This window comes from Procambarus clarkii, chromosome 28 (genome assembly GCF_040958095.1).
Source record: "Procambarus clarkii isolate CNS0578487 chromosome 28, FALCON_Pclarkii_2.0, whole genome shotgun sequence".
NCBI lineage: Eukaryota > Metazoa > Arthropoda > Malacostraca > Decapoda > Cambaridae > Procambarus > Procambarus clarkii.
Genome location: NC_091177.1, coordinates 13,074,569 through 13,088,457, shown reverse-complemented (window position 1 = coordinate 13,088,457; position 13,889 = coordinate 13,074,569). Strand labels below are relative to the sequence as shown.

Genomic DNA, 13,889 nt, shown 5'->3' with positions numbered 1-13,889 from the left:
GTGAATGAAGTTAATCTGCGTTAATGTATGTCTGGTGCTAAGGTCTAGACCCTTTCCCTGTGTTTATTATTGACACTGCCTGCCATTATGCTTGTTCCACCTTCTGGCCTCCTACTAGACCAGTTGTGCATCTTCTTAGTCTCTCTGTCACACTGCCCATCAGTCACCACAATCTGATGAAATTAATTACTTTGCGTTTCTTTGGATTAATGTCCAGTAACCATCAGTACTCCCATACCCTTTGTCAAGGTAGGTCCTCATGTAATATTGTGCAACAATGGCATGTGGGTCCGACCAACTCTTGTAGGTATTATTTATGTAAATTAGAAGCAGTATTGGTCCAAGTATCAAGCCCTATGAACCTCATTAACCACGTTCCTCCAGCCTGTTACATCCTCTCTTACTGCGGTGCATTGAGTCAGATTTCATTGTTTTTCTTGACTGTAATTGAGAGAATATATATTAATTTTAAATATATTTTAGAACGACAGTTTTTAGCAATAGTTTTTGTTCTCAATAACATCACAACACAGGTTGACATGTATATAGGATGAGGAAAGGCGAGTAAAATTGGTTATATAAAGTTAATTATATAGTTCTTATTTTCTCTTTTAAACTGGTTGAGAAAAGTACAATTTTGTATGTTATTAGGGAGGTCATTGTACAGTTTAGTACCTTGTTTAGTACCTTTGTAGAGCATTTCTGCTTTGGTCAAGTCTCACTCTTGGACTATAACAAATATCCACATAACCGTCTGCCCGAAACGCTGCGCGTACTAGTGGCTTTACGAGATTGTAAATACTATGCTATGTATCCTCACAAACCCAATGTACCTTCTTGTATATAAATAAATAAATCCCCGTATGCTACGCAAAGGATCTCTTACAACCTCTCTATATATAGTCCTGTGGATATTCAAGAAGATTGTAAAGCTCATCTACCACTATAAATGTCGCGAGTAGCCTATATTATTGTGTGAGTATAACTATGTGATGTGCAATTTGCACTTGTGAGTCATAAAGCAACATGACACAACATGCTAGTAACCTTGACTCACGGCTGCCAGACGTAAAGTGTTTTGTTATCGGTTCCCTTTAAAAACATCACAATTCTTTCATAAACTTCTAGATGCATTTTTACATGTTATGTATTGATGTAAATTATAAATAAGTAGTGATAATTTATTTATTCGTAACCAAAACAAATGTTTTGGATAATGATGGATGGTGTATGACAGTTTGGTTCGTATGTACAGACGTCCCAATGGCCAGGAGTTAGTGTAGTCTGTGACGTAGTGGGTGGAGGGTGTTGGTGAACGGATCGAGATGTTTATTTTTGCTCGTTGAAGTTACGTTGAGTTTTACATTCTTAATTGATTACCTACTGCTCAACAACCAGCCTGGAAATTTGTTTATGATCCGGAAGGAGATTGTCACTTCTTGCAACATGTCTAAAGAGCGAGTAAGTAACTTGAAGTTTTAAGAACGTTTGGCGACTTACTATAAGAGTTCTTTACTCCAGAAGCCTTTATCCAAGACACTTCTTGGTACGTATGTCCCTAGACTTGTATAGAATTGCTGCCTAATGATTTATTACAGAGTTAAAGAGGCGAGGAGTGAAGCCTTAATGCTTGGTACACATTGGAAACTGCTATGGCATAATTCCCATAAACTACGCGATCATTTCACGGGGACTTCCTTATACCTCCGTTGTATGGTAATTTGACTGTATTGACTATATGAGAGTTCCAGTTAATGTCAGGCGTGATCAGTGTCGTCGCTGGTCGCGATTTGAAGCGCATAGACTCCTGGCTAACAGTTGATGACGTGTATACTTGAGTACTGTGTTGTTGAGAGACATTGGTTGCAAAGTTCTACTATCTTATAGGGTTATTAGGCAGTGTTAACGACAGTTGTCTCGGTACTGTCGCTCCTGAGCATGAATTAGTGTGTGGAAATTAGGATTAAGGACCTGTCTGTAACGCTATGCGTGCTAGTGGCTGTACAAGAATGTAAGAACTCTTGTATATATAAATAATAATAATGCCAGTGTGTAAGGGTATGTAGACAAACACCTGTTGTAATGTTCCGTGTTCTTGGCCGTGTTAAAATGTTGCTGTGCTCAGAAATTAAAATAAGTTTATTGAGGTAAAATACACACAAAGGGATGAGGTAGCTCAAGCTATTCTCACCCAGTACATCGTGTTAATACATACATAGACACACATCACAAGCAATAAACGTATTACCGAACATTCTGAGAGATAAACATATACATTTTTTCCTTTACATAAGTAGCTATGCTCAGTGTTCTTGAATTGTCAACACTAAGATGAGTGTTAGCGAGTGTCCATGCATAACTGTACTTAACCTAAGTGTACTGAGATTGTTACACTTGGGTCTCGCTTCTCAACTTGCAACCAACTGGAAGACAACGCCATGACGTTGTGTTACTCTTGGGGGCAGTGTGTACGTGTTTTAACGTTATAGTGTGTTAAGGGACAGGAAGCCGTAGAATTATCAAGGTTCCCAGGCCTATGCCAATTACTGACCTTGCCCCAGGATTCAACCCACAATAGTTCCCAACTCCACCATACCTAGTTACTACTAGTTGAACATGTTCCTCAGGAACATGAACATCGGGTATAGAGACGTGTTCATTCTTCTCTGTACTGTCACATGTATAGAACAAGTGACCTTTTGGATAGGACCTGACTGGGTATGGTAACGTTCCGGTGTTCTCTGGTTGGGTGTCAAAGTTGCGAAGGCTGCTGCAGCAATCACTTTAATGCACTTATTTTCTACAACGTTTTCTTAGTCTTCTGGCCATATACTTGTACTGGACAAGCGCTTTCATTTCATAATTACTTAACTCTTCTGTTCTAAAGACTAAACCACACACCAGATGATGTGGAGACGACGACGTTTCGGTCCGTCCTGGACCATTATTAAGTCGATTGTGATAATGATGACGGACCGAAACGTCATCATCTCATCTTCTGGTGAGTGGTTTGGTCTTCATATCTTCAGCCCCGTTGTGACTCAGCTTTTCTGATAGTTAAATTAGGGGTAATAAGTTACCGGTCAGTTTCGCACAAGATGAACGAAATGTGTGTGTAATCTTTTCTAACAATAACTGATGACATTTATCCATATTGTCTTGAATAGGCCTAACTAGATTTGAGCGGGAATAGTCGGGCAGAAGCGGACTAGGCTCCCACTCCAAATAACACTAGGTAGCCTCATTTAAATTTTTAAATTTTGCCCCGAGGGGCGAGTATATTGGGCAGCGCCACTCATCCTGTGAGTGGACACACCGCCATAGTGACAGTATTGGGCAGCACCACTCATCCTGTGAGTGGACATACCGCCATAGCAGCATGTACAACACTCCCCAATAGGAAGAAAATCCGCTGGGTTGTTCATCCTGTTACTTGTACCCAGACACAGATGGGACTTGCTTAACTGTCTTAAGTGAACAGCTCCTCAAACAAGATGATTATCATCATCAGAGACAGGGTCGTCGGACGTTCGCTTACTTGTTTCAACACGTAACTTACATCCTAAATTTTACCTGTGTTTTAGGGGGATGACTGATAGACGCTTGAAAACTTTTTACACGATAAGCATTTAACATAAATGTCTTGTACTGTGTAAAGGTGAACGTAACTTACAATTAACTTACATGTCCTGATGCTATCTTGCCTTCCTGTTACCGGAGAGTGACTTTGGAGTGAGATCTTGCTTTATGTCCCGCCTCCCTGCCCGCCTCCCTGCCAGGTATATACCTGCCCGCCTCCCTGCCAGGTATATACCTGCCCGCCTCCCTGCCAGGTATATACCTGCCCGCCTCCCTGCCAGGTATATACCTGCCCACCTCCTTGCCAGGTATATACCTGCCCGCTTCTCTGCCAGGTATTCCTGGCGCACTTATTACATTTCTCATCGTTCATGTGTTGTATTGTTCCTTGAATTTGTGAACAGAAGTGGTTTTTAAACTTCTCTCAATACATTACACTTTCCGTCCACTCGTACAAGTTACGGGAGTTTCCTTACATGTCTCATCAGTTTATGTAAATTTTACTTTAGATAAACTCATTTCATTAATGTTACTGTTTTTGTCCAAACAGGATTTTTTTTTTACAAACGCTTCACAATGTCACATTAATGTGCAACTGCCCTAGTTCACTGCCTTTATCGTCTTGTTGCAAGCCATCGTCGTTACACACACAAACTGATGCATTCTCATAAAATAAATAAATTAACACTGATCAAAATGTTTCTCTACTTGCCAAGTACAGAAAAAATGGAAGACAAACCAGTCGGTTACATCATGTTATAGAAATATAGACCTAATTGGTGGTCGTATTTATTATCTGGATATACAGTATCATAACTTCCGTCGAATAGTCACATTAGGGAACAGTCATACTGGCTTAGTATTTTCTTGTCATAGTTACCTTAGGGGCTTATAGCATATTGTCATGTGCCGCCTCGTTACTTACAGGGTTCTTACTGTATATTCAACAGTCATTGTGTAATCTGGTGAGCATCAGCTGCGCTAATGGCAAACAGTCATTACTACTCTCGGAGTACAATGTGCACATGTTCTTGTGTTACTGAGGGAGGGGATGTAATCCAGTGTTTCCTTAGCATTGCTTAGCCTCGCCGTTCTGTCATGTGCTCACGTGCGGACTAGGCTTGCCAAATTTTAGAATTTCACTACTAAACACACTAGTGTTTATTAATTACCCCCCCCCCACTATTGCCCATTAATTTGTCATCCGTGATTAGTCCTATTATGAACTAGGTCCCATGTTAATTACTACGCAAGCTCATGCACTTTTCACCAGTGCACGGCTTTCATTGTGGGAGTTCCTGCTAGTCTTGGGTGACTTTGGGTGGAATTGTAAACTTTTGCTAAAACACGAAACTTGACAGTTCACCATTAGAACCCATTAAATGATTTAGGATATATGTCCTCTCCGGATTTTTTTTTCTCAAGTTACACTAGATTTTGTTGCAAGTAAGGTTCACTTATTGTGCACCCAGAACCCATGGTGTCAGCGGTAGTGGAAAGGTTGACGGTTGCATACACAACGGATTCAGCAAGTATTTGACTCCATTATTAGTTTATATAAGCAAGTTACAGTATAGCACTGGTGAATTAGTAAGCATAAATCTATACATCGTTTATTTATAGCGTAATCTAGTTAACTTGTTAAGAGCAGAATGCACATTCAACTACCGTCCTCTATCACCGCATTAACTTTATAAACAATCGCTGTCCATTAAGTACTGGGTTATTCATGCCCGTGCCACCTCTTGGGTGGCTTAATCTTTATCAATCAATTGACAATTATAATTTAAAATTTTACTGGTATGAACTCATGGGAGACCTCACAGGCGCGTGCATGATTGGTGATGGGGAAAAGGTCTTCTGCATAAATCAATTCCAGTTGGTAACCTCGACTCGCCCACTGCGATTTGTCATTATAAAAAGCTGCGTGCGCACCATAACCCACTGTATTGTGTAACTAAACAGAACTCTAACAGTGTCCATAGAGGACAAGTAAATATATGTGGTGGTTATCATTACATATTTATGGCCACGTGTGTGTACACAAAAATACTGGTTCTTCAGGGACTGCTGAATTGAGTTCACTGACATAACGCATCCCGTCGCCTGCCTCTCCAATATCAAGCGCCCCATCACACCACATCCGCACTTGAGGACGCCCACCCTCGCCAGACTTCTCTATCTGGCCCCCAGAGCGGCTGACTGGGGCAGTGAGGCACGGTTTGGCAACTACCAACACCCAGCCATTATTGGCCGGACTGGCAGCTATACTGGTGTACGGACACCATGGGTTTGGGGTGCACAATAAGTGAACTTTACTAACAAAAAAATCTAGTCTAACTTAAAAAAAATCTGGAAAGGAGCTATATCCTAGATCATTTAAAGGGTTCTAATGGTGAACTGTCAACTTTCGTGTTTTTAGCAAAAGTTTACAATTCCACCCAGAAAGTCAGTGAATGCAGTGCACCAGAGATAAAAGTACATGCGCTTTCGTTGAAAATATTTTGGGACTCGCCATAAGAGATGAAGATCAATGAAGAACAGAGGTGTAATTAATAAAAATCGCGAGAACGGGCTGGCTAAAAGTGATTTCCTTCAATTAACACGGCTCAGATCCACTGCCGTGAACACCAACTTGGTTTGTAATATCCCTCCAATCCTCATTGACCACTGACATGGTATGGTGCCCAAGGGCAACCAGTTTATAATCTAAAAGAGCGGCCTTGGCTGTCTCTTTGATTCTCATTTTGCCATTTTACCCGAAGTTCTCTCTCTCCTTGCACCAGCTCAGGCGACTCCAGTCAGCACAGAACCCGTCTTGATATTCCGAAGAGATTGTAAACTAAGACTACATTGCCCAAGCTGTACTCTGGTCCCAGTAGCTTAGAATTAAGAAAACACTCAAGACTTGCAGACAAAACAAAAAAGATATACACAGCTGGGTATGTAGGAATATTGTTTTGCAGCGGTTATGTAATTAATTTTTTCATTGTGGTTCCAACAGAGTGATAGTGCGGTTGAAATGGAAATGTGGGGTGTAGATGACAGCGACCATGGGATGATGCGGCACGTCAACCATCCTGACGACGACGATGACATGGCTGACGACGTGTTCGAGGTGTCGATGGTGGCCGAGAACCACGATGATGGGAAGGAGCGAGGCTACCAGCGGACCGCCCCAATACCCGCCCCCCAGCGCAACATGGTAAGCGCCCTCCTTATGTCTTCACTTGCCTGACTTAATGAGTCATTATCTTCACGTTGACTAAGTGCCTAATGAGTTTCATTATTTTCACTTTTAAGGGAGTTTAAATTGTTGATTTTAATGTTGTATTTATCCATTGCAAATATTTATGGTGTGTGATTGCTACAGAACGTGTTGAGCGGGCCCAGAGGTAAGCGCGTCAGTGAGGACAATCAGCGAGGACAGGTGTCGCCCCACCGCCGCCCCGTCTATGATTCCTGGAGCGTCAGCGGCCGCCAGTACACTGGCTACGGAAACACCAGCATAATTACCCGGCTCCACCCTTCCTTTTGTATCAATGATGCTCCTGAGCCTGCTCACCCACCCACTCCGCCTACCACACCCACCTTGGTCTTGACGAATTTGGCAAGTTCACCGACTCCTGCTACAGAGGACTCTGGGGGGATGGTGACGCTGCACTCGCTGGGTTATGGTCACGACTCGGGATATATTCCTTCGCCCTCCTCCGCAAACTCCTTTACGTTTTCCAGTGACGAAGATGAACCTAGGCCAAAAGTGGCTACCGCCCCCCAAAAGGGTGTTACACCGCCCATAGCCATCCCGCACGCCCGTCGTCGCCCAGCCCACCACTTGGCTAATAAAGAGCAGCGTCACCAAGACGAAACTAAACATGAAGTACCACCGAAGGAAGACTGGACGCCTGTCCAGCGGGGACGGACCCGTTCCTGTCCAGACCAAATGAGGCCTCCCGTGTTGCCCCGTGCCCCCGTGCCAAGGTTTCCCCTCACGCTGACCCCTAAACCCAACCACGGCCGGAACTGGTCAACACCAGCCACCACTCCTGACGGTCAGCCGCTCTTGACCCCCACGTCACCAGAGGCCAGGTCCAGCACCTCCAGGGCTTCAAGAGATGCCATCATTGATCTGACCGAGGAGGACGGAGGTGGTGAGTACACAATTATTTCAGAGTACAAGTAGCTAGCTGTACTGTCTTTTCTTCATTTGAGTCAAGTCAGTATCATCATTCTAAGGCTGTCTTGCCCATACTATAATTGTAGAAGCCACAGCACTCTTATAATGATTTTCATCGTATAAAAACGTACCTCACCAACTATCCTCAGTTATAGCTAGGATGGTATTGTTTGTAAACATTTGGCTTCCCTCGCTGCATAGCCCTGCCACGTAAGACTAAGAGTATGGTGGAGCAAGGAAGGTTGCTACTGACGGACCACGTAGCTTCCAGGAGGCAACGTCATAATTATATTAAAAATCCTCTGAAGGAGAGGGGGGGGGGGGTAAAATGACCTTGAGCCACAGGACGACAAATACTAAGCACGCCTGCGCCAGACTATCTACCATGGCCCAGATTCACGGAAGCACTTACGCAAGTACTTACGAACGTGTACATCTTTCCTCAATCTTTGACGGCTTTGGTTACATTTATTAAACAGTTTACAAGCATGAAAACATCCCAATCAACTGTTGTTATTGTTATAAACAGCCTCCTGGTGCTTCGGAGCTCATTAACTGTTTAATAGTTAGAAACAAAGCCGCCAAAGATTGAGGAAAGATGTACAGGTTCGTAAGTGCTTGCGTAACTGCTTGGTGAATCTGGTCCCATATCCTGATGCCAGGGGCGCGCACTCAGTATAACCCGTCCTCCTAATAGAGCGTCGCATTTTGACCTATACTTTACTTTTGGCCAACAACTACATACAAGAAAATGGCGGCGGCTCGCGAAATTGACATAATGTCCCGTTTCCTGTTTTGCGGCCTCTGGTAGGTTAGGATAAGGGCACCTTAATACGACAGTTTCTTGACGTTGGGAATGGTGGCGGGAACGGGCCGAGCAGGACACACCCATATACAGCACAACACATGAAAGCTGTATTCACAATATTTTAAAGAAATCAATACAATTATCTCAGAGTTGGTTTACAGCAGTGTAAATTAACCTTACATTTTTAAGCATTTTTTAGCCATTTTTTAGCATTTTTTTTCTTACGTATTAAATAATATTTAGCATCCAAGTTTGTTAAATATTATTAGCAAACTTGAACTAGAAAATGACCGTAGAGCCAATATTGTTATTGTAGGAACAGTGAGACATTGTATTCACACTGGGAATGTGTGCGTCTTGGAAGCCTACTGTGTTGGTCCTAACGTTTATGTTCGTAAACCTAATAGTTGTGAATGTTGTTGTTTATAGATTCAGCTACTTGAAACAAGTTCCAAGTAGCACAGGCTATGGTGAGCCCGTAACTTACCTGGCACAGGCGCCGGGCTAGTTTTGCAGCTGGAAATTCTTGATATTAGCGGCGGTTGAAGTGGTGTCAGCTTGGCCGTTACCTCTGACTCCCATTTGCACACTTGGACTGCAAATCATATTCTGTAAAATTGCTTAAACAAAATTGTATAATGTGAACGTTAATTTTTCAGCCTTCAGGCCGCTTTATAATCAGTTTTACATTGTCATTAGATGACCAACAAACCATTTACCCAAACAGTTAGCTAACTGTTTTAGATTCAGCTCCTGGGAACCAAAAGTTCCAAGTAGCCCGGGCTATGGTGTGCCCGTAGTGGACTTACCTGGCACAGGAGCGGGGCAAGTAGCCCGGGCTATGGTGAGCCCGTGGTGGACTTACCTGGCACAGGAGCGGGGCAAGTAGCCCGGGCTATGGTGAGCCCGTGGTGGACTTACCTGGCACAGGAGCGGGGCAAGTAGCCCGGGCTATGGTGTGCCCGTAGTGGACTTACCTGGCACAGGAGCGGGGCAAGTAGCCCGGGCTATGGTGAGCCCGTGGTGGACTTACCTGGCACAGGAGCGGGGCGACCATTCTGCTGTACAGTTATTTTATACTTTATTATCCTCCCCCCCCCTCCTCGGCCCATCCCTCTTTATCGCCTCTGTGCCAGTATCACCCCCCCCCCCCGCCACAAGACCAGGGCTAGTGCCACCTCGTGTGCTGCTCACACCACCCGTCACTCATTACTCCACTGTTCACATCCTTAGATGACCCTCTGCTCATATTTCTTAATAAACCACATTTCTTTCAAACACAATGTATACACACAAGGGGGCGCACGCACGCATTCTGAACAGTCATCCGGCTATTACCCAGCTAACACACATTCCTCTATTAAAATAACACCTGTCACTTGATATAAAAAACACGAACATGATTATCCATTTGTCTCAAACGTCAGAAAATAAATTCACTTATGCGCCACTAGTGCGCGATGTCCGGTCGTTCCTTTGTAGTGGAGGCTATCTGACGGCAATCGCAAGCTGTAAGTCCGAGTCCATCCCATCTGTGATCTGCGCCCCTCTGAGGCCACCAGCGCCCCTCTGAGGCCACCAGCGGGCGGCCTCCCTGGGAACTACTGGTGATGCTCTATGGTGTGTGGCGACGGCTGGCGGGGTCTTGTTTACGTCGACACGTGAGTTTGCGGGTGAGTGACGGTTCTTTCACTAAGAGCGCCACACAGGTCGATAATGTATTCGTAGAGCGGGGATGCAGTTAGAACTTTTTTCTCGGGAAGGACAGAGATCTATGTCCGATATTAATGGTGGTTTACTGGAAGTTAGCGGAAGGCGCGGCAGTTTAGGGTAATTTTGCCTGCCACGTATTGCAAAGAATTATTATAATTATCTTACGATCTACCGTCCTCCAGCCGCTTCTAATATTCCTTCTAGAATGTGTGTGGGGGAATGGAGAGAAGGAATACTGACTAGTGATTGATTTTCACGGAAAAGATAATAATAGAAGTACGTAAGTGGGAAGGAGGTGCAGCGTGTTTGTGGAGGCTGGAGGAGGCTACACTTTGGTGGCAAGTGTGATCCCGTTCACACCTGTCTGGTAATGGTGTGTAGCACCTTGACACGCTCCTCCGCGGTCTTACACCCGCCTCTTGTTGTTACCCTGCCACAACTCTCACTCGGATGGTCCTCCTTCATGTCCCCTGCCTCAGTGTTCATGAGTGACAGTTGTTATTGATGCGCAAATACAGAGGTATTTATCCTGTGATATATATATGATAGGCTGTAAAGTGTGCCTTGTATCATTAACACTAATAATTAGTGTGGACTAATTACCATATGGTATTCCATGTTCGGATAAGTCAGGTTTGTTTTCATCTTATTGGGTTTCCAGTGGCTGGGCAGGTCGGTAGTTTAGTAACCTTTGCTGGGGGAAATTTCATAAGGCAGTGAATGCAATCATGGCGCAAAGAACGAATTTAACTCTACATGGGTGGCGCGGGCACTCTACTGACTGAAGTTGTGGATGCGGTGTTGAACTGCATCTCCTGGAGCTCATCTTTTATCTATTATTCAAGTACAATAAATGACTTCAAACGTTTGTGCTTCGGGATGCAGTACTTCCTAACTGCATATGAAACCAAGCCCAGGTAGAGCATGTACTTGTGCCTTGCTGGCGGGAGTCGGACCACTACCATAGTGATAACTCCCACTGAAAAAGTTATCACCGTGGTCCTCTGGCTCCTCCAAGTTTGTAGCTGCATTCAACAGTCTCACACCTGATGGTAAACAAGTTTGTTCCCGTCAAATGTACTATTTGTACGAGTAACTTGTGATAGTTTGTCTTTGCTCTACCCAAACACTTGGGCTGGACGGTAGGCGACGGTCTCGCTTCATGCAGGTCGGCGTTCAAGTGGTTGGGCACCATTTCTTCCCCCGTCCCATCCCAAACCTTTATCCTGACCTCTTCTAAGTGCTATATAGAGGTAATGGCTTGGCACTTCATGCTTTACGGGCTATTCATGCTATTCATGCTATTCATGCTTAATCTTTATCAATCAATCACTTCCTCCTGCTAGTTCACGGGAAACATCTCCCGTCACGCAGGGTGCAGTCGCACCTCCACAGATCTCCAGTATCATCTATTGATACTGGAGATCACGGATACTCTGCACGGAAGACTGCGTGGAGGGGGGGGGGGCTTGGGGAACCGGGTAATCTGTACATACACAACCACCACCTGTTCTATGGGTCCTCGACTAGATATAACGGCAATTATTCAGTTTGCTTGTGGAAGCTGTTTGTCGGTGCTTGAAGGGTAGTGCGTGCGCATCGGACACTAGTGTTTGTGACAAGGTGTAACCGCGCAGGGAAACTTGAACAACTGCTTCTGCTAAAGAATGACGTCTTAAACTAGACAAGGGGACAATTGGTGAGCAGTTTGTGACATGGCGAGGACCAGATAGTTTCACGCCAGGGTATATTTAAGAACATAAGAACACAAGAACAAAGGCAACTGCAGAAGGCCTATTGGCCCATACGAGGCAGCTCCTATTTATAACCACCCAATCCCACTCATATACATGTCCAACCCACACTTGAAACAATCGAGGGACCCCACCACCACAATGTTACGCGGCAATTGGTTCCACAAATCAACAACCCTGTTACTGAACCAGTATTTACCCAAGTCTTTCCTAAATCTAAACTTATCCAATTTATACCCAGTATTTATGCCCTATATTTAATTATAGGGCAAACATTACACTATATTCAGGAATAGGGAAGTGTAGCCTAGTAAGGGAGCGTAGTGTTGGAGGTGTATCCCCTGGTGGTGAGTAAGCCTGAGCCCCCTGTGTAGTGTAACCTGTACGTCAACGGGTAAACACATTTACTGGCTTTATCCCGTTTAATCAGGACTACCTGTCGCGCGCCTTAGCAAAACATGGATTCGTTTGTGTTTCTGCTGGCCGCTCTTCCCTCATCTTGATGTTGGTTAGGATTCTGCCCGTTGGTGGTGCAGTACTGTTGGCCGGGAGGCGCCATTCTTGTGTGATGAAGTGGGGGAAGGGGGGTAGAAATAGCCTAAGCTACTCTATCCCTTTGAGATGTATTTCTGTCTTGTCTCAATAAACTTGAACTTGAAGTGGTGGTGTGGATCAAACATTGAGTACGGAAATGTCAAGTTAGGTCATCGAATCAGAGGTACAGATTTAAATCAAAGTTGGTTTTTATGCATATTAATACTTACAGGAAGAATTGCGGGAGACTTAACCGTAAATAAAAATATTTTTCCCCAAAGAGGCACGAATCTTAAATTTCTCCAGTTGTATTCAGTTGATTCCTTTGTGGTTGAGTGTCCACGTGGAGAGATTGATGCATTTTCTGTTTCATAATTTTTTTTTTTTTGAGATATATACAAGAGTTGTTACATTCTTGTAGAGCCACTAGTACGCGTAGCGTTTCGGGCAGGTCTCTGGAATACGATCCCCGCTGCGAAGAATCGTTGTTACAACCAAGTACACATTTTACTGTTGAGTTAAACAGAGGCTACAGTTAAGGATTTGCGCCCAGTAAATCCTCCCCGGTCAAGATATGAACCCATGACAAAGCGCTCGCGGAACGCCAGGTGAGTGTCTTACCACTACACCACGGAGACTGTTTAATCGAAACACCACGAGCTATATTGTATAGCTCATCCATTTATGTTTGCTTGAGTTAAGTTTATTGGACCTGTAGCGTCCAGTAGCGTTTGTAGCGAGTAAACATTATACTCGCTCCAGACCTTAGTGTATTTTATGCAGACGATGAGTCTCAATAACGTGGCTGAGTATATAATATCCAAACCGCACGTCAGAAGATGAGACGACGACGTTTCGGTCCGTCCTGGACCATCATCGTCGCAACTCAATACTTGTTTCGGTCCAGGACGGACCGAAACGTCGTCGTCTGTCCATCTTGTGACGTGTGGTTTGGTCATCATTGGGTATTTTATGTTAAACATGGTATAAAATGTGATAAACATTATAGTATTTTTGTTATACCATGTCGTAGCTCAGTCAATTAAGGCAGCGTCTGGGATGCTCCCGGACGTAGGTTCGAATCCTCGTCACGACCCTTGTGAATTTGTTTATTTTAAGTAAATTCAGAAGAGAATTTAGTTAGAAGTCTTGATATTATTAGATGCTGTGCGTGTTGTCGAACCTGTTCAGGCATCAGGGAACTGGTTGAAGGAAGTGTGTGCTTTACCTGGTGGACTAAACGTTAATCTCTTGTGACCTGACCTCGGTAGTGTGTGTGTTGGCCAGGGCAACCAGTCCACCTTTACCTCCATACTTAACTCTG

General features: G+C 44.2%; 1 protein-coding gene across 1 annotated transcript in view; it reads left to right on the top strand.

The window, feature by feature from the left end:
• Nucleotides 1–1,273: 1,273 nt before the first annotated feature.
• Nucleotides 1,274–13,889, top strand: part of LOC123754950 (uncharacterized) — a 33,847-nt gene continuing 21,231 nt past the window's right edge. The window contains exons 1-3 of the mRNA XM_045737291.2: nt 1,274–1,461; nt 6,584–6,784; nt 6,953–7,730. Of these exons, the coding sequence (XP_045593247.1) occupies nt 1,414–1,461; nt 6,584–6,784; nt 6,953–7,730 (1,027 nt within the window). The 5' untranslated portion in view covers nt 1,274–1,413. The remainder of the gene's footprint in view (nt 1,462–6,583; nt 6,785–6,952; nt 7,731–13,889) is intronic.